Below are 25,551 nucleotides of genomic sequence, written 5' to 3'. Positions count from 1 at the left end.
CTGTCTTGACTCTAACCATTCCTAGGTGAGAGTCATGACTCATTCAACACACACAGCCAGCACCTGCTCTCCCAGTATCTCCTGACTACTGGCTTAGGTCTGTTCTGATGATAAACAGGTGGGCACCAATACTATCACCCCTTCTCCTTCAGCCTTGGCTTCCCACTCAATGAAGAGAGAGTGAGGGGGGCAGGAAAATACTCTCACGTCATGGGGAGACTCTGGCTGGGTACCCCAAGTTCAGGTTTAAGGAAGCTCCTAGATCTGGGTAGAAGCAGTGGATGGAAGGGTCTTGGCTCACCTCAGATTCCACATGTTGCTTCATCCAGGCAGCAGAGCAAAGACTTGCACTTTGGGGTCACTGTGCTGGGAAGGTGTATCCACCTGCACATCTGGGGCTTGGAACTCTGAATAACCCATTAGGTGAGCTTGTTTGTGTTCTGGCCTCTGCAGTGCACTGGGACTCCCAGTTCTCCTGGGTTTCCCTGTCACCCAGCTGTGTGACCTGCCCTCCCTACAAGGCCAGACAACAAAGCCCAGAAGTTTCTTTGGGCCCCAGAGGGTGATCAGAGAGAAGCATAGAATTTAAGAGCAGACGCTGTGGTCTAGAGTGTACTGTCCTCCCAGGAGTGGTAGATGTGAACTTCTGAACCCAAGTCATTTCATCAACCCTTCCCTCCATCACCTTAGGTGTACATTTCTCCTGTGAGCCCAAATGATCTGACATGAAACAATCTTCACTTAGTCCATGTCTGCTTGCTGTTGGTCTGCGAGCAGCTGAGCCTGATTCACAAGTAGGAGAAGACCACCCTGAATACATTTCTTTTCCTGGACGAGGATCAGTTGGAAGTTGCTTTTCAAATCAAAAAACCAAAATGTGTTAGAAAAATTCAAGCAAATCAAAAGTGTTTGCCATGCAGTGAGGATGCTCATGCTCCTCCATTTACCCCAAACACTGCCCCTACTCTGTGGGTGGTCTGGGTTTCCACCACTTCAACTGTTGGGGGAAAGGTGGCCTCAGGCACATGTGGTGTATTTTAATTAATTTTTTTCTATTACAAGAATGTGATCACACCCCACACGATGTCTGCATTTTTTTACCCAATACTGTGCAATCATCACCTTTTTATGACAGTGACATTCTCTTTCCGAGTCTCCAGTGTTCCATTTTGTGGGGGAACCTGGATTTCCTCATTTAATTATGTGATGGCTATTTAGTGTTGAACATTTTTAAGTTTAAATTCAATTAGTCAACATATATCTTGTTTCAGATGTAGTTTTCAGTGATTCATCAGTGGCATATAACACCCACTGCTCATCACATCATGTACCTATTTAATGCTCAACCACCAGTTATCTCATTCCCCACCCTTTCCCATCGAACTGCAGTCATTTTGTTCCTAAAGTGAAGAGTGATTTTTTAAAATTTTATTGGGAAAAGAACAGTTACCCTAAGTTTACCTCTCAACACATTTTTAAGGGCACAATATATTATTTATTGTACATGCAGTATACAGTATATCTCTAAAGTCTGTTTCTCTTGTGTGAGTGAAATTTATGACTGTTAATTAATTAGTCCACCACTCAAAGCCTGGCAATCACGATGCCTCCATCTAACCTGCAGGACACTCTGAATCCCTTCAGCACATCCTTCACAAGGCCATGTGTTTCTGGCCCAGCCTCCACAAGGCCTCCTTCACATCCTTGTTTCGCAGACTGTAGATGAGGGGATTGAGCATTGGGATGACCAGCGTGTAGAAGACAGAGACCACCTTGCCCTGCTCCATGGACTCAATTGCTCCTGGCTGGGCATACATGACAAAGAGAGTCCCAAAAAAGAGAGTCACTGCAGTCATGTGGGAGCCACAGGTGGAGAAGATCTTGCGTCTCCCAGCTCCTGAGCGCATCCTCAGGATGGTCACTGTGATGTAGCCATAGGAGATGAGGATCACAATTGTTACACCCACAATGATGAGCCCACAGATGCCAAACAAGAATAGTTCATTGATGGCCGTGTCGCCACAGGAGAGTTTGAGCAAGGGAGGCACATCACAGAAGAAGTGGTTGATGTGGTTGGAGCTGCAGAATGGGAGGTGGAATGTGAAGCTGGTCTGCACAACAGAGTTGAAGCAGCCTCCACAGTAGGCGCCCAGCACCAGGCGAGTGCAGGCAGACTGGCACATGGTGATGGGGTAACGCAAGGGGTTACAAATGGCCATGAAGCGGTCGTAGGCCATGACACCCAGGAGGAAGCATTCAGTTGTTCCCAGCAAGGAGAAAAATAATAACTGGGTGGCACATCCTGCAAAGGTGATGACCTTGGATGAGGAGAAGAAGTTGGCCAGTGCTTTGGGAGCAATGAAAGATGAGTAGCACAAGTCCACAAAGGAGAGGTTCTTGAGGAAGAAGTACATTGGGGAGTGCAGGCGGGCATCCAGGGTGATAACGATGATCATGAGGAAGTTGCCCAGCAGAGTCACCATGTACAGGGCCAGGAACACAGCAAAGAGCAGGGCCTGGGTTTCCAGGCCACCCTCAAATCCCTCCAGCACAAAATCTTGAAAGTAGACCATAGAGAGGTTTTCACTACTGTGGGATGGCATGAGTCTCAGTCCTCCCCAGGGGAATTATACCTCCAGCTTGGGCAGATTAAGTCGGTCAAGCTAAACTTCCTGCTGAGAATATTTAGAAGATAGATAACAACAAAAACAAAATCTCATTGAATGTATAAGAGTGTTAATGGTTTAGTAAAGAGTTACAAAGCAAAATTCAGGATAAACACAAATGGTTAGTTTCTGACCATTTCAATCACCAAAAGTGTATTAAGATATGACCTGACTGGGTATGGTCACCGAGGGGGGCACTTGACAGGATGAGCAAAGGGTGTTATACTCTATATTGGCAAATAGAACTCCAATAAAAAATATACAAATTAATGAAAAAAATAAAAATTGAGGAGTTACTGCAATTAAAATTGAAATTTGGAACCATAAGAAAACCCCAAGAAGGTTCAGATATTGGAGCAACACACTTATAAATTTTATTTAAAGTTATTATTTTTAAAGGATAAATGTGAGACTAAGAATCTTAGTCAAAGTGTGGAAGCAATAAAGGGAGAACATATAGCTTTTTAGAGACTTGGTAGCTAAAATCAGGAACTCAGTGAATGAAATTTAGATATTAGAAATAGCTAAAGAGAAAGTTTGTGAACTAGAATACAGATCAGTAGAAAATATTCAGAGTAAAGCAGTGAGACTCAAAGCCATAGGAAAATTAGAAATGAGGATTGGAGACCAAGTATATAAAGATATGCATACTGTGAGTTACTAAATAAGGGGAAAGAGATAAATAGACTGAATCACAGCTTGAAGAGATAATGGCCATGTATTATCTCAAATGAAAGCTATTATTCTAAAGATACATTAACTCTACCAAATCAAAGCAGGATTTATATAAAGACCCACACTTGGACATATCATAGTAAATGTATTTAGAACCAAAGGAAAAAGAAAAATATTAAAAGCAGTCTGAGAGAAAAGACATCATCACTTCAGGGGTGCCTGAGTGGGGCAGTCAGTTAGGCCTCTGACTCCTGGCTTCTGCTCAGGTTGTGATCTCAGAGTTGTGAGATTGGGCCCCATTTTAGGCGTACATTCAGCACAGAGTCTGCTTGAGGCCCCCCCCTCTCTCCCACTGCTCTTCCCCTAAAATAAATACATTTTTTAAAAGAAGACATATTCGCATCAAAGTATCAACTTAACTTATAAGACTGACAGTTGTCTTACCAGATTAAAAATAATGGAAGCCAAAATAAAAGGAATTGTATTTTCCTTTGCTCAAAGAAAATAATTAACAACTAGAGTTCTACATCTACCCAAATATATCCTTCAAGACTCAAAGTGAATATGACAATAATAGTTTAAGACTTCATACTCCACTTTCAATAATGAATAGAATAACAAAAAAAAAAGAATAACAAAACTAGGTATCACAAGCAAATAATATATTTGAACATCATTATACACCAAATAGGCCTAACAGGCATATATATGGAGAACACTGTATCCATCAACAGCAGAATACATTCATCTCCAGTTCATGTGGATCACTATCCACGATAGACCATATTTTAGTTCACAAAGCAAGTCTCAATAAATGTTAGATTTAAAGTACACAAAGTATGTTCTCCAAGCAAAATGGAACGAAATTACAATTCAAAACATAAGGCAATTTGGAAAACTTACAAACATGTGGAAGATAACACAATTTTATTTTTATTTTATTATTTTTTCCCATTTTTTGTATTGGAGTTCAATTTGCCAACATATAGCATAACACCCAGTGCTCACCCCACCAAGTCCCCCCTCAGTGCCCATCACCCAGTCACCCCACCCCCTCACCCACCTCCCCTTCTACCACGCCTTATTTGTTTCCTAAATTTAGGTGTCTCTCATGTTTGAGACACCTAACCTCACTGATATTTTCACTAATTTTCTCTCCTTTCCCCTTTAGTCCCTTTCACTAATTTTTATATTTATATATTTTATATTTCAAATGAAAGAGATCATATCATGTTTGCAGATGCAAATAAGCACAGGAAACGTGGGAAGTCTGAAGGAGGTGAGCGGACGATCAGCACCCACGTCCTGGTGGTGACGCTACTAGAGTCACGCGAATGTTATCTTTGGGAGAAATTGGGTGAAGTTTGCAAAGGATCTCCGTGTTACTTCCTATACCTGCGTGTGAAACTACCGTTACTTGAGTAAAGTTTTTAATTACAGAAGCCGCCAGTAGTTCTATGGGGCTTCTCTGGTCTGTCCCACCAACATCTGTGTCGCAACAATACCCTCGATGACTGTAGTTGTAGAGGGAGTCTCAAGGTCAGTAGACTAATTCCTCCAGCTTTATTCTCCTTCGAAACTGTTAGCCGTTCTACTTTTGCCTTTTCATATAAATTTTAGGGTCGTCTTCCCTGTACGTATGGAAACTCTTGCTGCGATTCTGATAGTAATTGCGATAAACATGCATAGCAGTTTGGGGAGGATTAGCCTCTTTGCTGTGCTGACTCCTACCCCTCATGCCCAGCAGATTTCCCCCCCCACCCTCCTTCCCCCCCCATTTATCTGCACCCTCTCCGAGTCCTGCCGCCAGCACCGCACACTTTCCAGCATGGAAGTTCTACAGTTTGGGTCGAGTACACCTAAACACTTAAAAAATGTTTAGTGTCTTCATATGGTATTTTATTTTTTTATTTTTATTTATTTTTATTTTTTTCTTTTTGATTTGAAAATTTATTTATTTATTCATTCATTCATTTTTAAGTATTTTTTCATTGGAGTTCAATTTGCCAACATATAGCATATGACCCAGTGGTTATCTCGTCAAGTGCCCCTCTCAGTGCCTGTCACCCCGTCACCCCAATCCGCCGCCCACCTCCCCTTCCATCACCCCTTGTTCATTTCCCAGAGGTAGGAGTCTCTCACGTTCTGTCTCCCTCACTGATATTTTCCACTCATTTTCTCTCCTTTCCCCTTTATTCCCTTTCACTGTTTTTTATATTCCCCAAATGAATGAGACCATATAAGGTTTGTCCTTCTCCGATTGACTTACTTCACTCAGCACAATACCCTCCAGTTCCATCCACGTTGAAGCAAATGGTGGGTATTCGTCGTTTTTAATCACTGAGGAATATTCCATTGTGTACATAAACCACATATTCTTTATCCATTCATCTTTCGATGGACACCGAGGCTCCTTCCACAGGTATGGCTATTGTGGACATTGCTGCTAGAAACATCGGGGTGCAGGTGTCCCGGCGTTTCACTGCATCTGTATCTTTGGGGTAAATCCCCAGCAGTGCAATTGCTGGGTCGTAGGGCAGGTCTATTTTTAACTCTTTGAGGAACCTCCACACAGTTTTCCAGAGTGGCTGCACCAGTTCACATTCCCACCAACAGTGCAGGAGGGTTCCCTTTTCTCTGCATCCTCTCCAACATTTGTTGTTTCTGCCTTGTTAATTTTCCCCTATTCTCAGTGCTGTGAGGTGGGATCTCATGGTGGTTTTGATTTGTATTTCCCTGATGGCAAGTGATGCAGAGCATTTTATCATGTGCATGTTGGCCATGTCTATGTCTTCCTCTGTGAGATTTCTGTTCATGTCTTTTGCCCATTTCATGATTGGATTGTTTGTTTCTTTGCTGTTAAGGTTAATAAGTTCTTATAGATCTTGGATATTAGCCCTTGATTTGATAGGTCATTTGCAAATATCTTCTCCATCTGCAGGTTGTCTTTCAGTTTTGTTGACTGTTTATTTTGCTGTGCAGAAGCTTCTTACCTTGATGAAGTCCCAATAATTCATTTTTGCTTTTGTTTCTCTTGCCTTCATGGATGTATCTTGCAAGAAGTTACTGTGGCCAAGTTCAAAAAGGGTGTTGCCTGTGTTCTCCTCTAGGATTTTGATGGAATCTTGTCTCACATTTAGATCTTTCATCCATTTTGAGTTTATCTTTGTGTCTGGTGCAAGAGAGTGGTCTAGTTTCATTCTTCTGCATGTGGATGTCCAATTTCCCCTGCACCATTTATTGAAGAGACTGTCTTTTTCCAGTGAATAGTCTTTCCTGCTTTTGTCGAATATTAGTTGACCATAAAGTTGAGGGTCCACTTCTGGATTCTCTAATCTGTTCCATTGATCTATGTGTCTGTTTTTATGCCACTACCACACTGTGTTGATGACCACAGCTTTGTAGTATAACCTGAAATCTGGCATTGTGATGCCCCCAGCTATGGTTTTCTTTTTTAAAATTCCCCTGGCTATTTGGAGTCTTTTCTGATTCCACACAAATCTTAAAATAATTTGTTCCAACTCTCTGAAGAAAGTCCATGGTATTTTGATAGGGATTGCATTAAATGTGTAAATTGCCCTGGGTAGCATTGACATTTTCACAATATTAATTCTGCCAATCCATAAGCATGGAACATTTTTCCATCTCTTTGTGTCTTCCTCAATTTCTTTCAGAAGTGTTCTGTAGTTTTTAGGGTAGAGATCCTTTACCTCTTTTGTTAGGTTTATTCCTAGGTATCTTATGCTTTTGGGTGCAGTTGTAAATGGGATTGACTCCTTAATTTCTCTTTTTTCAGTCTCATTGTTAGTGTATAGAAATGCCACTGACTTTTGGGTATTGATTTTGTATCCTGCCACACTGCCAAATTGCTGTATGAGTTCTAGCAATCTTGAGGTGGAGTCTTTGGGTTTTCTATGTACAGTATCATGTCATCTGGGAAGAGGGAGAGTTTGACTTCTTCTTTGCAAATTTGAATGCCTTTTATTTCTTTTTGTTTTCTGATTGCTGAGGCGAGGACTTCTAGTACTAAGTTGAATAGCAGTGGTGAGAGTGGACATCCCTGTCTTGTTCCCAATCTTAGGGGAAAGGCTCCCAGTGCTTCCCCATTGAGAATGACATTTGCTGTGGGCTTTTCGTAGATGGCTTTTAAGATGCTGAGGAATGTTCCCTCTATCTCTACACTCTGAAGAGTTGTATCTTCATTCTCATTAGTTTCCATGAATCTTTTTAATTCTTTCCTAATTTACTGGTTGATCCTTTCATCTTTTAGCAGGATGGTCCTTAACCTCCACGTGTTTGAAATTATTCCAAACTTCTTGTGATCGAGTTCTAGTTTCAAATAATTATGGTCTGAAAATATGCAGGGTACAATCCCAATCTTTTGTTATCGGTTAAGACCTGATTTATGACCCTGTATGTGGTCTATTCTGGTGAAAGTTACATGTGCACTTGAGAAGAATGTGTATTCAGTTGCGTTTGGATGTAAAGTTCTGTAAATATCTGTGAAATGCATCTGGTCCAGTGTATCATTTAAAGCTCTTGTTTCTTTGGAGATGTTGTGCTTAGAAGATCTGTCGATTATAGAAAGCACTGTGTCCAGTTGCCAAGTATAAGTATATTATTATCTAAGTATGTCTTAAATCTGGTTATTAATTGATATATTTGGCAGATCCCACCTTCGGGGCATAAATATTCATAATTGTTAGGTCCTCTTGTTGGATAGATCCTTTAAGTATGATATAGTGTCCCTCTTCTTCTCTTACTACAGTCTTTGGGCTAAACTTTAATTTGTCTCATATAAGGATGGCTACCCCTGCTTTCTTTTGAGAACCATTTGAATGGTAAATGGTTCCCCAACCTTTTATTTTCAGGCTGTAGGTGTCCTTACGTCTAAAATGAATCTCTTGTAGAGAGCAAATAGATGGGTCTTGCTTTTTTATCCAGTCTGAAACCCTGTGCCTTTTGATGGGGTCATTAAGCCCATTCACGTTCAGAGTTACTATTGAAAGATATGAATTTAGTGTCATCATGATACCTATTCAGTCCCTGTTTTTGTGGATCATTTCCTTGGACTTCCTCTTTCTTTTACAGCATCCCCCTTAATATTTCTTGCAGAGCTGGTTTGGTAGTCACATATTCTTTCAGTTTCTGCCTATCTTGGAAGCTCTTTATCTCTCCTTCTATTCTGAATGACAGCCTTGCTGGATAAAGTATTCTTGGCTGCATGTTCTTCTCATTTAGGACCCTTTATATATCCTGCCAGCCGTTTATGGCCTGCCAGGTCTCTGTGGAGAGAACTGCTGCTAACCTAATACTTCTCCCCATAAAGGTTAAGGATCTCTTGTCTCTTGCTGCTTTAAGGATCTTCTCCTTATCTTTGGAATTTGCAAGTTTCACTATTAAATGTCGAGGTGTTGAGTGGTTTTTATTGATTTTAAGGGGGGATTTCTGTATCTCCTGGATCATAATGCCTGTTTCCCTTCCCAAGTTAGGGAGGTTCTCAATTATGATTTGTTCAAATACACTTTCTGGTCCTCTGTCTCTGTCAGCGCCCTCTGGAATCCCAATTAAACATAGATTTTTCCTTCAGAGGCTGTCATTTATTTCCCTTAACCTTTCTTCATGATCTTCTATTTTTTTATAAGTTTATTTTTTATTGGTGTTCAATTTGCCAACTTACAGAATAATACCCAGTGCTCATCCCACCAAGTGCCCACCTCAGAGCCCACCACCCAGTCACCCCCACCCCCTGCCCACCCCCCCTGCCCACCACTCCTAGTTCGTATCCCAGAGTTAGGAGTCTCTCATGTTTTGTCTCCCTTTCTGATATTTCCCACTCATTTTTTCTCCTTTCCCCTTTATTCCCTTTCACTAATTTTTATATTCCCCAAATGAATGAGACCATATAATGTTTGTCCTTCTCCGATTGACTTACTTCACTCAGCATAATACCCTCCGGTTCCATCCATGTCGAAGCAAATGGTGGGTATTTGTCGTTTCTAATGGCTGAGGAATATCCCATTGTATACATATACCACATCTTCTTAATCCATTCATCTTTCGATGGACACCGAGGCTCCTTCCACAGTTTGCCTATTGTGGACATTGCTGCTGTAAACATTGGGGTGCAGGTGTCCTGCCACTTCACTGCATCTGTATCTTTGCGGTAAATCCCCAGCAGTGCAATTGCTGGGTCAGGGCAGATCTATTTTTAACTCTTTGAGGAACCTCCACACAGTTTTCCAGAGTGACTGCACCAGGGCGTGATCCTGAAGACCCGGGATTGAGTCCCACGTCAGGCTCCCTGCATGGAGCCTGCTTCTCCCTCTGCCTGTGTCTCTGCCTCTCTCCCTCTCTCTCTGTGTGTCTCTCATGAATAAATAAAAAGAAGATTTCTACCCAATAATTTAACATTCCATGGTAGGAAAGAAAGTAGAATAACAATACAAAACTAAGCTCAAAGCATTTGGAAAAAAATGAAATAATAAATGTTAGAGACAACAAAAGTGAAGTAGAAGAGAGTAAAATAAGGCAGAAAATCAATGACACTAAAATGTAGTTATCTGTAAATTTGTAACCAACTTGACAAACCTTCAGCTAAATTGACCAAAAAAAGTCAGAAGACTTAAATTTCTAAAATCAGAAATGAGAGCAGACACATGACTTCTTCTTTATAGAAATAAATAATAATATTATAAGGACATATTGGAACAATTGCATGCTAACACATTAGATAAAATAGATGAATAAATTCCTGGGAACACTCAAACGAACATAACTGACTCAAGAAGAAATGGAAAATCTGAGCAGACACAGAACAAATAAATTGAGTCAATAGTCAAAAAGGTTTTCTAAAAGAGAAAGGTTCAGGACCTGATGTTGTCAGTGGTGACTTTTACCAGTGAGTACAAAATTTAACACTAGTAGGTCTCAAATTCTAAAAATTAAATAGGACAAAACACTTCCTAATTTATTCCAAAGGACTGTATTGTTTTAAATTGGTGCAAAGGACAAAACACTTCCTAATTTATTCCAAAGGACTGTATTGTTTTAAATTGGTGCAAAGATATTGCAAGAAAATGAAGCTAAAGATCAACATGTCTTATGATTATAGATACAAAAATTCTTATCAAAATACTAGCAAGCTAAATCCAGCAGAACTTCACAGGGAATATACAGTGTAACCAAATGAGAGTTATCCAAGGAATGCAAGAGTGGATAATGTATGAAAATCACTCAATAACACACCATAAAAATGGAATTAAGAGAAAAAAACCCACATTTTCATCTCAGTAGATATAGAAAAACCTCAAACATTGCTGAAAGAATGAAAGACAACTGACATAGATGTAAAGATATCCCATATTCGTGGACTGGAAAACTTACTAATGTCAAGATGTAGTATTTCCCACATTTACATACAGATTCAATGTAATCCCATCAAAATTCCAACTACTGTTTTTTTTTTTAGCAGATATTGACCCTAAAAAGCCAAAACAATAATCAAAACAACAAAGCAGGAGGAGTAACACTTCCTGATTTCAAAACTGACTGTGAAGGAAAACAGTATTGTGCTTGCACAAGGATAGATATAGGTCAAAGAAATAGAATCATTAATACAGAAATAAACTCACACACCTGCAGTTTTCACAAGGGGGATAAGGGCACCATCCAACAGTGAAAAAAGAGTCTTTGCCACAAATATTGATGAGAAAAATTAATATCCATATGCAAAAGAATGAATTAAGAGCTTTACCTCAAACTACATACAAAATTAACTCAAAATGGACAGAGACCTAAATGCAAGTGCTAAAACTATGAAACTATTAAAGGTGAAAGAGAGATCCGTGTCAATTATTGTGACTTGGGATTAGTCAGCAATTTCTTAAGTATGACATCAAAGTACAGACTACAAAATAGAAGAATTAAACTAAAATAAGAAAATAGATACATTGAACTTTATCGAAATTAAATTCTTGTGCATCAAAGGACACTCTCAAGAAGATGAAGACAAAACCTATATGAAGGTAGATATTTTTGACAAATTACACATATCTAATAAAGATCTAGTATCCGTGGAATATACAGAACTCTTCCAACTCAGCAAAACAAACAAACAAAATGCTCAAATTTTAAAATGGGCAAAGCACTTGCATGGACATTTCTTCAAAAAAAATGCACAACTGGCCAATAAGTAGAAGATGTTCAATATCTTTAGTCAAGAGGGCAATATGATACAAAACTACTATGAGATTCCACTTTCCTCATTAGAATAGAAACAATTGTTTTTAACAATAGAGAAGAACAAATGTTGGCGATAATTTGGAAAAAAAATAACTCTCATATACTGCAGATACAAATATGAGTGGTACAGCCTCTGTAGAAAAGAGTCTTGCCATCCCTCAGAAAGTTAGATGCAGAGTTTCCCTATGACCACCCTAATCCACATGTAGGGATGTGCCCAAGAGAAATGACAATATATGTTCACATCAAAGCCTGCTCACAAATGCGCATAATAGCAATATTCATAATAGCTAAGGCTAATGGAAGTCAAATATCCATCAAATGGTGACGTGATAAACAAAATGTTAAATATTCATATACTGAAACAGTCCTCAGACAATAAAGAAATAAATTTCTTGTGGTACCAGGTCTGGAAGGGAGCATACAGGAGAGCAAGGGGAGCGGCAGAGGGAGAGAAAGGGAGAAGGAGAATCTTAAGTAGGATCCATGCCCAGCATGGAGTCCAATATGGGGCTTGACTCACAACCCTGAGATCATGACCTGAGCCCAAATCAAGAGTCGGACGCTGAGCTAGGTGATCCACCTGGAGCCCCATAAGGAATAATGATCTACTACAAGACAGAACATGGATGAGCCTCAAAAACATTATGCTGGGTAAATGAAGCTTGACACCAAAGGCTAAAATTCTATAAGTTGGGCAGCCCAGGTTGCTCAGTGGTTTAGCACTGCCTTCGGCCCAGGGCATGATCCTGGAGATCTGGGATTGAGTCCCACGTCAGGCTCCCTGCATGGAGCCTGCTTCTCCCTCTGCCTGTGTCTCTGCCTCTCTCTCTGTTTCTCATAAATAAATAAATAAAATCTTTTTAAAAATATCATTCTGTAAGTCTAGTTATATAAAATGTGCAGAATAGGGACAGAAGTACACTTATATTTGCTAAAATATGGTCGGGTAGAGGGAAAGGAGCATGCTGGTGGGTATAGGGGTGTTTTTTTGTGATGAAACTACTCTGGAACCAGAGAGTAGGACACTGGATATAATAAGAATTGAAGTATCACACTTGAATAACACTTTGAGCTGGTAAAATTATGACTTTTATGTCAATGAGAATTATTCCTCAATTTAAAATGTTAAAACTAAAAAATAATGGTGAAACAAGAACACTCACCAGCATTTTAAACCGAGAGAATTTAATTGAAGCACATTAATTATGCTAAAAATATCCTCTTGAGTATATAATATCAAAAATAAACACCGCTTCATTGGTTACCTTTGGAGGTTGATGCAGAGGGAATCCACACAGTGACCTTCACAGTGAGGAAAGAATTGTTTAGAGGAATTTTCCCTTTATAGAATATTGCAACTAATAAATGAATATTGAATTATGGAATTTGAATATTATCATCTTATAAACCCCTAACGAAATATGAGTCTAGGTAAGATTACTGATGGCCACTAATATCACAAAACAAGAGATGCTGCCAGGGGGACCTCTCAGTGGAAGTACATATAACACTTATGAAATATTCCTGCCAGAAAATCAATGGTGAATCAGACTGAGCCTCTAGGACCTACCAGTTCCTGAAACTATAAGGAGCAACAGAATATGTTAATCAACCCTACAGGGACATGACCAGCAAAATCTGTGATATGAGAAGCTTTGCAGGGTAAAAAGTCTGTTTGTCAATAAATAAGGTGAAATAATAATTTTGAAATGAAAATAGAGGGACAGGCAGCCAATGAATTAGAGATTCAAGGGGCACCAAGAGAACACGGTGTATTCTGGGAGTTATTGAATCCTCTTCTAAAACAAACATTATATGGTCTCATTCATTTGGGGAATATAAAAATTAATGAAAGGCAATAAAGGAAAAGGAGAGAAAATGAGCGAAAAAATCAGAGAAGACAAAACATGAGAGACACCTAACTCTGGGAAATGAACAAGGGGTAGTGGAAGGGGAAGTGGGTGGGGGGTTGGGGTGACTGGATGATGGGCACTGAGGGTGGCCCTTTGCGGGATGAGCACTGAGTGTTATTCTATATGTTGGCAAATTGAACTCCAATAACAAATTAAAAAATAAAATAAACAAACAATAAAGGAAAAATGCCTCAATCAGAAAAATGAAAACACTAAATGGAAATTTTATGATATTAATAAGTAAATATTGTTTTCTGAATAATAGTAACATCAGAGTTGTCTTTCTTTAAAGTCCTCACATTTTAGAAGGATTAGATATGATCAGCTCTAGGATGATAATATTGAAGTTGGTTTGTGTGAATAGGTAATCCATTACTGCTCTAGTTTTATGTCAGTGTGTTTGAGAACATCCATAATAAAGAGAGGCAAGCATCTAAAAATAAGTAAAATAAAACCAAGTGGAGAGAATTTGTCCTCACACAGGAGGAAAAGCAGACATGACCTTTAGGTAGCAGGAAACGGACATAAAACCTATTTGTATGAGTATTATGTGAAGGACTAAAGTATCTTGTACAACATAAGTTTCCAATGAAAAGATGTGCCAGTAGGCAGGTTGAAGAAACAAAACTTTACCATATCCTATATAAGAGATAAAAAAGCAAACAAAGTGTTGAAAACAAAGTGATGGAAACATACACAGCAAACTAACATTCCACCAAACAACCACACAACACCACAGTTGCTATACTAACCCCAAAGCCCACTTCAGGATGGAAACACCATCTGAGAAGAGGACGCTTCACAGTGACCAGAAACATCTGGTTCCCCCGAGATGGGCAACCGTGTTAAAGGTGTGAGCACCTGCAAGAAGAGCATCAGGATACACAAAGCAAAACTGGGCACTTACAGGACAAAAGTACAAATCCACAACTATGTGAGAGATTTTAACCCCTCCCTTGGAACTGATAGAACAATCAACAAAATACCAACCTGGATACGGAACGTTTAGGCAGTAACATAGTGATCATAACCTAATGGAGCACGGCACCCAATGGCAGGATGTATATTCTTTGTTTTCTTTATTTTTTTAAGTTTTTGTTTAAAGTCCAGTATAGTTAACAGAGTATAATATCAGTTTCAGGTGTAAACATAGTGACAGCATTTCCATTCAACACCTGGTGCTCATCACGACAGGTGCCCTCCTTCATCCCCATCACCTCGTTCCCCGTCCCCCCCTACCTCCCCTCTCATCCTCAGTGTGTTCTCTGTAGTTGAGTCTGTTTTCTTTTTCTCTCTCTTTTTTAAGAAACACTGGTTTTGTTTTTACATTTTTTTTATAAATTTATTTTTTATTGGTGTTCAATTTGCCAACATATAGAATAATACCCAGTGCTCATCCCAAGTGCCCCCCTCAGTGCCCATCATCCAGTCACCCCCACCCCCCGCCCATCTCCCCTTCCACCACCCCTAGTTCATTTCCCAGAGTTAGGAGTCTCTCATGTCTGTTTTCCTGTTTGCCTCTCCCCATTCTTCCCGTATGTTCTTTTGTTTTGTTTCTGAAATTCCACACGTGAGTGAGATCATACGATAATTGTCTTTCTCTGACTTCTTTCACTTGGCATAGGACCTCTATATCCATCCCTGTTGTTGTAAATGGCAAGACTTCATGCTCTTTTATGGCTGAGTAATATTCCATTGCATGAATATACCAATTCTTCTTAACCATTCATCAGAGGATGTACATTATTTTCAATCTTATAAATAACATATTTACACAGTGACTGTATTCTGGACACAGAGCATCTTTCAACAAATTTCAAATGATTGAAGGTGTAAAAAATATATTTGTGCACAATTTAAATTAAGCCAAGAGTAAATCACAAATAGAGCATTTTAAAAGTCTTGTGTATTTTTTTACATCCAAAGTACTTAAGTAAGAGATGCCTGTGTGGCTCAGCCATTGAGCGACTGCCTTTGGCCCAGGGTCTGATCCTGGAGTCCTCAGATCGAGTCCCACATCAAGGTCCCTGCATAGAGCCTGATTCTCTCTCTGTCTATGTCTCTGCCTCTCTTTCTGTGTTTCTCATGAATAAGTAAATGAAATCTTTTTTAAAAAAGAGATACTTAAATAAGCCACAGGTCTAAATTAAAATTTTGATATTTAAAAATTTCATAATGAGTAAAAATATAGTGCCTGGGATGCATTCAAGTCTGTTTTTATAGGGAAATTAGCAGGCTTATACCCATACATTAGAAAAGAAGAAAAACAGAAAATCAGTATTTGTCTGGAAATACTATAAAACATTAGTGAATGATATCCCAAGGATATAGAACGTGAAAAAGAAGAAAATTTATTAAATAGAAAACACAGGCACCAGAAGACATTACACCAAAAAGTGATTATATGAGAAGACTGATCAAATAACAGAAATTTGGGGGGCTGAAGGAGAAAAGGCAAAAATTTCTGATGTCGGGAGTGAAAGGAAGATATCATTGGGATCCTAGAGTTAGAGTGGATCGTGACAGAATGTTTTCATAAACTTGAAGTGTTGATAAAAATGGTGAAGTACTAAAAAGTTATCACCCAACTCAACTGACCCCCAACCAAAGAGAATATATGGTAGTTCCATAGTTAGTGAGAAACGTAATATGTACTTAAAATCATTCCATGCAAAAGATTCCATGGTTAGATGGCTTTACTTGTGAAAGTAAATACTTTATGATGAACAAATGTGAACAAATTTATAAAATACTTGATCTTACACAAAATCACCAAAACAATAGAAGAGGGACAACTTTCCATGTTATTTTATGAGGCTCATGAATTTTAATGTCAAAATCTGACAAGAATGTTTAAGAAAATTTAAAATTATGCTATTCAATCATAAGCAAATAAGCTAATTTACCAAACAAACCATATGAAGTAATAAATAAAAATTGTAGTATGTCCAACATCAAGTTGTCTGGAATCCAATAATACATAAAAATGTTGAGAGAAACCAAAATAGATTTAAGTACCATGACAGGATACCAAGTGGCCAAACCAGCACACTCAATATTGCATAGATGTCAATTATCCCCACACTGAACAGAGTCAGTTGGATCCCAGTGATTTCATTGGTAGAATCTGAAAAGTTGATCCTAAACTGTGTATTGAAATGTGCAAAACCAAGTATTTCCAAGACATTGTTGAGAAGAGAAACAGCGAAGGGGGTTTTGCACTATCAGACAGTGACTCATAGTAGGTGTAATGAAACAATGATGGAAGCAGAGGTTTGACCATCTGAGGATATAACAGAATAGAGAGTCAGGAAGTCAACCCCATTCTTGTCTACACACCCCATTTATTAAATAGGTGGAGTCTATGCAAAGGTCTTTACACCTGGGACAGTTGATAGTTATATGCTAAACAGTGAGATTTGGCTCTTACCTCATTCTACACACACAGTCAGTCTTAGGCTGAACACAGATCTAATTTAAAAGGATAATTGTGAAGATCATACAAAAGACCCTCATGACCCCAGCACAGGAAAGCACCTCCCAAATGTCCTGTGCAGGGAGAAAAAAGGACTAAAACATAAAGGAAATACCTTGTGGATGTAACTACATGAAAATCAAGACAGTCTGCAGTGTGTAAAGGCAGAGCACACCTTGGGAAGGCACACTGCAATACATGACAGGGAAACTAACTTGTCTGCACAATATATAAATAATCCTTGACACACAAGAATAAGACAACCCTGTAGAAATACAGGCGAGAGACTCATAGAAGTGACGCATAGAGGAGAAGAGTCAAATGTGCCGCACATGTTTGAAACTGTGCACAATCCTGATAATCATCAGGAGAAAGCAAGTTCCTGCATTAGAGACATCGTCCTGCACACCTGCCCAAATGTCTCAAACAGAGCAGAGGGACAGTAACCAGCAGTGTCGAGGACGGGAGCCACTGGAAGGGAGTGATTTAATCAGGACACATTTCTCATTTTCTAATGGTGTGGAGGATCCCCGTCCTCACCTGTGTCTTCACTTTCCCTCTGGAAGTGCACACAGGTGCACAGGGAGACCACGGGGAGGCTGTTCTCGGCAGCGTTAGTACCATAGATGCACTAGTGGTGTGTTGTCTGGCGGAGAACTAGACAACCGTAAACAGGAAGCAGCATGATGCTGACCAGGGACCACAGCCTGAGAACAGCTGCTCATCACAGGTCAGGCTCAGGTCACTCACTCTCAGAGCCTGGATTTCCAAGGGCAGTTCATCCCCAAAGACCCAAGTCAACCTGTTCAAAACTGCTTGCTCAGGTCCAGGTGGAGGAGGTCACCATCAGGGGCCTGCTGGGACACTGTCCACCCTCTCCCATGCCCATCCAGGGCTGTCACATGACATTCTAAGTGCATTCACTGTCCTTGCCTCTTGCCTTCTCACTTGTCAACTCCAGACCTTTCTAATCTCCATCTGAAAGGCCACCATGCTTTCATAATGGGCTCCAGCCTGTCCATTCTGTGCTTTGTGTCCCACACAGAGCTCCCTGAACAGAGTCACCAAATCCTCCCTCAGGTCATGTTGCTCCCTAATGCAAATGAGTGACAGCTTCCCCACCAGCTGAGGGATCCTGGAGAGGAGCCCAGAAGAGTCTTGGTAGGCACCTTGGCTCCATTTGGGCACATATACTCGGTGATTCTCTAATTCTCCTGTTCTGCCTCCAAGTCTGTCTACTTCCATCCACTGTGTCAGTGTGACGAGCTCTCCTGTCTCCCCATGGCTCTCCATCACCTCTCTGATGTGACTGTTTCCTCCTTTGTGCCATCAGCAGCCTGGTCACACCCCCTCACTGCCTGTGTCCCATCATATTGCAGGTGTTTGTTGTCATGTCTGCCTTCCTGCAGAGCCATGAGCTCCCCAGGGCTAGCCTTGGTCTCCCCTATTTTGGCATCCCTCACCCTGGGCCATGTCCCTTAGAAGTGTGTGCTCAATACTCTGGTGAGCTACTGATTTTCTTTTTGAGCTACTGATTTGAACCTGAGAAATGCACTTCAGGTCATGAGGGAGCCTGGTGCTGTGATTCTCTGATTATTTTTTTTATTTTTATTTATTTATGATAGGCACACAGTGAGAGAGAGAGAGAGAGGCAGAGACACAGGCAGAGGGAGAAGCAGGCTCCATGCACCGGGAGCCCGACATGGGATTCGATCCCGGGTCTCCAGGATCGCGCCCTGGGCCAAAGGCAGGCGCTAAACCTCTGCGCCACCCAGGGATCCCTGATTCTCTGATTATAATGAAAACATGTCCCTCTAGATGGAATGACCCTGAATCCCAAGACAGTGTTGGCCAGGACAGGAGTGGGGTCACCCCTTCAGCTGCTGAGGCAAGCCCTGAATGCTTACTGTCTACCAAAGCTCTGATGCCTCCCTTACACACATGGTGTCCTTCATACCCTGGGACCCCTGAGGGATGGCTGTCTTGACCCTCACCATTTCCAGGTGAGAGTCATGACTGCTCAATATCACACAGCCAGTACTCTCTCTCCCAGGGACTCCCCCACTCCTGGCCCACATCTATGCTGATGAAAAACAGGTGAGCATGGAGCACTCTCAGCCCCCCTTCTTCAGCTCTGGCTTCCCAAATAATGAAGAGTTGTGAGGGTGAAAGGGAGCACCTCAGGGTCTCAGGGAGAGTTTGCCTGAGTGTTCCATGTTTGAGCTACAGGAAAGTCCCTGATCCTGGTGGAAGATGGGGTGAAATGTTCTCAACTCACCTCAGCTTCCACGTGCTGTTTCTTCATCCAGGCAGCAGAACAAGGTCTTGCACCTTGGGGTCACTGTGCTGAGAAGGTATCTCCTCCTGCACGGCTGGGACTTGGGCCTTGAATAGCCAATTAGGTGAGCTTGTTTGTGTTCTGGCCTTTGCAGTGCACCGGGAATCCTGGTTCTCCTGGGTATTACTGTCAGCAAGCCTTGTGTGACCTGCCCTCTCCTACAAGGCCAGACAACAAGGCCCAGAATTCTCTCTTGGCCCCATAGGGTGTGCAGAAGAGGAGCATAGACTCAGAGAACAGACCCTGTGACCAGAGTGTACTGTCCTCCCAGGAGTGGCAGGTTAGCAACTTTGAGCCCAAAGTCATTTCATCTGCCCTTCTCCCCGTCACCTTAGGTGTACCATTCTTCTGTGAACCTAAGTTGTCTGTCGGGAAACATTCCTCTCTGGGTCCATCTCTGCTTGCTGTTGGTCTCCTTGCAGCAAAGCCTGATCCACAAGTGGAAGACAACTACCTTGAATACATTCCTATTCCTGGACAAGGATATTTGGAGGTTGCTTTTCAAATAAAAAAACTGAAATGTGTTTGAAAAATTCAAAGAAATCAAAAGTGTTTGGCCTGTAATGAGGATGCTCATGCTTCTCTGCTTACCCCAAACACTGCCCCTACTCTGTGGGAGGTCTGGAGTTTCCACCACTTTAACTGTTGGGGTAAATGTGGACTCAGGGGCACATGTGTTTTAATTATTTTTTTCTCCTACAAGAATATGATTATATCCCACAACTGATCTGCATTTTTAATCTTTTTATCGAATGCAGTACAATGGTTAGCTTTCTATGACAGCAACATTCTCCTTCTGAGTCTCCAGTGTCCCATTGCGTGTGGGACCAGGGTTTCCTCATTTAACTGTGTGAATGGCTATTTAGTGTTGAACATTTTAAAAATTTAAATTCAATTAGTCAATATATATCTTCTTTCAGATGTAGTTTTCAATGATTCACCAGTTGCGTATAACAGCCACTGCTCATCATATCATGTACCCAACATAATGCCCATCCCTCAGTTATCTCACTCCCCACCCCCTCCCATCCAACAAACAACAGTTTGTTCCTATAGTGAAGGGTCATTTTTAAAAATTGTATTCTGATGAGAGCACTTAAGCTACATTTTTAAGGACACAATATATTACTGTTTGCAGGTACAATATATAACATATCCCTAAACCTTATTCTATGTCTGTGAATAAAATTTATGACTGTTAATTAATTAATCCATCACACAAAGCCTGGCAACCCCAATCACCTCCATCTACTTGTAGGACCACAGCCTCCCGGCTGCACATCCTTCACATGGTCATGTGTTTCTGGCCCAGCCTCCCCAGGGCCTCCTTCACATCCTTGTTTCGCAGACTGTAGATGAGGGGATTGAGCATTGGGATGACCAGCGTGTAGAAGACAGAGACCACCTTGCCCTGCTCCATGGACTCAATTGCTCCTGGCTGGGCATACATGACAAAGGCAGTCCCAAAAAAGAGGGTCACTGCAGTCATGTGGGAGCCACAGGTGGAGAAGACCTTGCGTCTCCCAGCTCCTGAGCGCATCCTCAGGATGGTCACTGTGATGTAGCCATAGGAGATGAGGATCACAAACGTCACCCCCACAATGATGAGCCCACAGATGCCAAACAAGAGAAGTTCATTGATGGCCGTGTTGCCACAGGCGATCTGGAGCAGAGGGGGCACATCACAGAAGAAGTGGTTGATGCGGTTGGAGCTGCAGAATGGGAGGTGGAATGTGAAGCTGGTCTGCACAACAGAGTTGAAGCAGCCCTCCACAGTAGGCGCCCAGCACCAGGCAAGTGCAGACAGACTGGCACATGGTGCTCGGGTAGCGCAAGGGGCTACAGATGGCCATGAAGCGGTCGTAGGCCATGACACCCAGGAGGAAGCATTCAGTTGTTCCCAGCAAAGAGAAAAAGAATAACTGGGTGGCACATCCTGCAAAGGTGATGACCTTTGATGAAGAGAAGTAGTTGGCCAGTGCATTTGGGGCAATGACAGATGAGTAGCACAAATCCACGAAGGAGAGGTTCTTGAGGAAGAAGTACATTGGGGAGTGCAGGTGGGAATCCAGGGTGATAACGATGATCATGAGGAAGTTGCCCAGTACAGTCACCATATACAGGGCCAGGAACACAGCAAAGAGCAGGGCCTGGGTTTCCAGGCCACTTTCAAATCCCTCCAGAACAAAATCTTGAAAGTAGACCATGGAGAGGTTTCCATTTCTGTGGGATGGCATGAGCCTCAGTCCTTCCAAGGGGAATTTCACCCCCAATATTGGCAGATTAAGTGGGTCAAGCTAAACTTTCGGTTGAAGACTATTTAGAAGATAAATAACAACAAAGAGAAAATCTCATTGAACATACAAGAAAGTAATGGTTAAGAGTTACAAACCTAAATTCAAGATAAACACAGAGGCCCAGGGATTTCATTACTCAGAGCTTCTTTTTTCCCTTGAGACATAAGCCAATTTTGAAGGGGCATCTCAGAGGCCAGGTGGATGGGCAGTGAGGGTTTGCTTGTCTTGCAGAGCTAATGCTGACAGTGGTTAGTTACTAGGGACCAGCCGGGATGCACCATGGGAGTGAGTTACATCAGGAGTAGGTATTCAGCTCAGCTTCTGACCATTTCAATCACTGAAAGTGTATTAAGACGTGATCTGAGTGCTAGTGCCTCTGACACCTTGCAAAAACAAACATATTTCAAGAGGAAGACATGTTATCCTAGACTGCAGGTGTTATCTATAAAAGTTTGTGGGGCAGCCTGGGTGGTTCAGGGGTTTAGCACTGCCTTCAGCCTAGAGCATGATCCTGGAGACCCAGGATCAAGTCCCACATTGGGGTCCCTACGTGGAGCCTACTTCTCCCTCTGCCTGTGTCTCTGCCTCTCTCTCTCTCTGTGTGTCTCTCATGAATAAATAAATATTTTTTAAAAAGTTTGTGTAACTACTACCAGATAGAATTTAAAAATAGAGGAGTTCCTGCAATAAAAATTAAAATTATGAAACCATAAAAAAACCCAAAGTGGTTTCAGAATTTGGAGTAACACGCATAAACTTTATATAAAGCTATTATTCTCCAAGGCTGAAAGATGAGACTAAGAAACTTAGTCAAAATATGGAAGCAACCAAGAGAAAAATATGTAACTTTTTAGAAGTACAATGGCTAAAATTAGGACTCAATGAATGAATTTTACAGATTAGAAATAGCTAAAGAGAAAATTTGTGAACTAGAATACAGATCAGTACAAAATATTCAGAGTGAAGCAGAGTGCGAGTGAGACTCAAAACCATAGAAAAATTAGAAATGAGGATTAGAGACCAAGTATATAGAGACATATATACTTCAGTTCCTAAAGAAGGGGAAAGAGATAAATAGGCTGAATCACAGCTTGAAAAGATAATGGCCACGTATTATCTTAAACTAATGAAAGATATTATTCTAAATATACATTAACCCTACAAAATCAAAGCAGCATTTTTATAAAGAACACCACACTTGGACATATCATACTAAAAATATTTAGAACCAAAATAAAAAGAAAAATATTAAAAGCAGCCTGAGAAAGAAGACATAATCACTTAAGGAGGGACTGGGTGGCACAGTCAGTTTGACCTCCGACTCCTGACTTTTGCTCAGGTTGTGATCTCAGAGATGTGAGATTAGGCCCCATCCGTGCACATTCAGCACAGAGTCTGCTTGAGACACTCTCTCCCTCTGCCACAACTCCAGCCCCCCAAAATAAAAAAATAAATCTTAAAAAGGAAGACATAGTCACTTCAAAGTATCAGTTTTAGAAGGAAGACTGACAATTGTCTTACCAGATTAAAAAAAAAAGAAGTCAAATTAAAAGGAAGTATATTTTTCTTTGTTCAAAGAAAATAATTACACTAGAATTCTACATCTACCCAAATATATCCTTTGAAACTCAAAGTTAATTTAGCAATAATAGTTTAAGATTTCAGTACTCAAAAAAAAAAGATTTCAGTACCCCAATTTCAATAATAAATAGACAACAAATCCTAGTATAAGCAAGGAAATAATAGATTTGAACAGCATATAAACCAAATAGACCTAACAAGCATATATGGATAACACTGTATCCAACAATAGCAGAATACATTCATCTCCAGTGCATGTGGAACATTATCCAGGATAGACCATATGTTAGTTCACAAAGCAAGTCTCAACAAATGTTAGAAGATTTATAGTACAGGAAGTATGTTTTCCAAACAAAATGGAATGAAATCACAGAGCAACAACATAAGACAATTTGGAAAACTTACAAACATATGGAAGCTAAACAACACATTTCTATATCTCCAATGGGTCAAGAAAGAAATCACAATAGAAAATATAAAGTATTTTGAGATTAATGAAAATTGGGACACAACACCCAAAAACTTAGGAGATTCAATGAAAGGAGTCAGAAATTAATAGCTATATTAGGGATCCATGGGTATCTCAGCAGTTTAGCGCATGCCTTTGGTCCAGGGTGTGATCCTGGAGTCCCAGGATTGAGTCCCACATCAGGCGTCCTGCATGGAGTGGGCTTCTCCCTCTGCCTGTATCTCTGTGTCTCTCTCTGTGTGTGTCTCTCATGAATAAATAAATAAAATCTTTAAAAGAGGAAATTTATAGCTATAAACAACAACATTTTAAAAATGATTTCTAATCAATAATTTAACATTCTATGGTAGGAAAGAAAGTAGAATAACAATACAAAGCTAAGCTCAAAGCAAATAGAAAGAATGAAATAATAAAGGCCAGAGAAGACAAATACAAATTAGAAGAGAGTAAAATAACACAGATAATCGATGATACTAAAAGTTAGTTCTTTGTAAATTTAACCAACTTGACAAACCTTCAGCTAGATTGACCAATGAAAGAAGACTTAAATTTCTAAAATCAGAAATGAAAGCAGACACATGACTTCTGACCTTAGAGAAATAAAAAGTATAAGAATATATTGGAACAATCGTATGCTAACACATGAGCTAAACTAGGTGAAATGAACAAATTCCTGGAAACAAACCAGCATAACTGAGTCAAGAAGAAATAGAAAATCTGAGCATACGTATAACAAACAAATTGAGTCAATAGTCAAAAAGCTTTTCTAATGAAGAAAGGTTCAGAACCAGATGGTTTTAGTGGTGACTTTTACCAGTGAGTACAAAATTAACAATAGTAGGTCTCAAAATCTAAAAATTATTTTTTTAAATAGGACAAAACATTTCCTAATTCATTCCATAAGGTCTGTATTGTTTTCACACTAAATTGAGACAAAGATATTGCAAGAAATGAAGCTAAAGTCAATATGTCTTAGGAATACAGATACAAAAATCCTTATCCAAATATGAGCAAGCTAAAGAAGGAGAACTTCACAGAGATTATAGAGCATAACCAAGTGAGAGTTATCCCAGGAAAGCAAGAGTGGTTAATATATGAAGATCACTCAATATAATACACCATACATATGGAATTTAGGGGAAAAACCCCACATTTTCATCTCAGTAGATACAGAAAAACTACAAAACATTGCTGAACAAAATGAAAGAAGGTCTACATAAATGTAAAGATATCCCATGATCATGGACTGGAAGACTTACTAATGTCAAGATGTAGTAATCCCCAGGTTTACATAAAGAATCAATGTAATCCTATCAAAATTCCAATGACTGGGTGTTTTTATTTTTTGGTAGATATCGACCCTAGATAGCCAAAAACAATATTTATTTATTTTTATTTTGTTACTTAGCAATGTTTTTTAAATACATTTATTTTTATTGGTGTTCAATTTGTCAACATACAGAATAACACCCAGTGCTCATTCCGTCAAGTGCCCACCTCAGTGCCCGCCTTTAAAAGAACAAAGTAGAAAACTAACATTTCTTCATTTCAAAACTGACTATGTGGGTTTTTTAAAATTCAATTGGCCAACATATAGTATAACACCCAGTGCTCACCCCATCAAGTGCCCCCTCAGTGCCTGTCACCCAATCACTCTATTCCCCTGCTCACCTCCCCTTCCACAACCCTTTGTGCATTTCCCAGGGTTAGGAATCTCTCGTGGTTTGTCTCTGTCTCTAATTTTTCCCACTCAGTTCCCCTTCTTTCCCTTATAATCCCTTTCACTATTTCCTATATTCCCATATAAGTGAGACCATATGATGATTGTCCTTCTCCAATTGACTTATTTCACTCAGCATAATGCCTTCCAGTTCCAACCACATCGAAGCA

The 25,551-nt window shown here is 40.3% G+C and overlaps 1 protein-coding gene, 1 long non-coding RNA gene and 1 pseudogene across 4 annotated transcripts; 1 reads left to right on the top strand and 2 right to left on the bottom strand.

Annotated features, from left to right (window-relative positions):
- Nucleotides 1-1,474: 1,474 nt before the first annotated feature.
- LOC112670010 (olfactory receptor 12-like) lies at nt 1,475-14,421 on the bottom strand. 3 transcript variants are annotated; one of them, XM_025463669.3, is made up of 2 exons: nt 14,254-14,421; nt 1,475-2,672 (listed from the first exon to the last, which is right to left on the bottom strand). In XM_025463669.3, exon 2 carries the CDS (start codon nt 2,601-2,603, stop codon nt 1,653-1,655), a length of 951 nt encoding a protein of 316 aa, XP_025319454.1. In that variant the 5' UTR covers nt 2,604-2,672; nt 14,254-14,421; the 3' UTR covers nt 1,475-1,652. The 3 variants fall into 3 exon arrangements, with proteins under 3 accessions (XP_025319454.1, XP_025319453.1, XP_035572313.1); XM_025463668.3 differs by lacking the exon at nt 14,254-14,421 and adding an exon at nt 9,277-9,986 and having other exon boundaries at nt 1,475-2,675; XM_035716420.2 differs by lacking the exon at nt 14,254-14,421 and adding an exon at nt 9,277-9,986.
- Nucleotides 2,077-4,783, top strand: LOC125753591 (uncharacterized). Its single transcript, XR_007405738.1, has 2 exons — nt 2,077-2,310; nt 4,582-4,783. It is a non-coding gene; the product is annotated as an uncharacterized LOC125753591 (long non-coding RNA).
- Nucleotides 14,422-20,416: 5,995 nt separating the features above from the next.
- On the bottom strand, nt 20,417-21,606 carry LOC112670159 (olfactory receptor 12-like; annotated as a pseudogene).
- Nucleotides 21,607-25,551: the final 3,945 nt, after the last annotated feature.

The sequence above is a fragment of the Canis lupus genome, chromosome 25, assembly GCF_003254725.2.
Source record: "Canis lupus dingo isolate Sandy chromosome 25, ASM325472v2, whole genome shotgun sequence".
NCBI classification, from domain to species: Eukaryota; Metazoa; Chordata; class Mammalia; order Carnivora; family Canidae; genus Canis; species Canis lupus.
This window is presented reverse-complemented; position numbering and strand designations above follow the sequence as displayed.

Coding starts and splice junctions, on each gene's coding strand:
- LOC112670010 (XM_025463669.3), bottom strand. CDS start 2,603: ATGCCATCCCACAGTAGTGAAAACCTCTCTATGGTCTACTTTCAAGAT.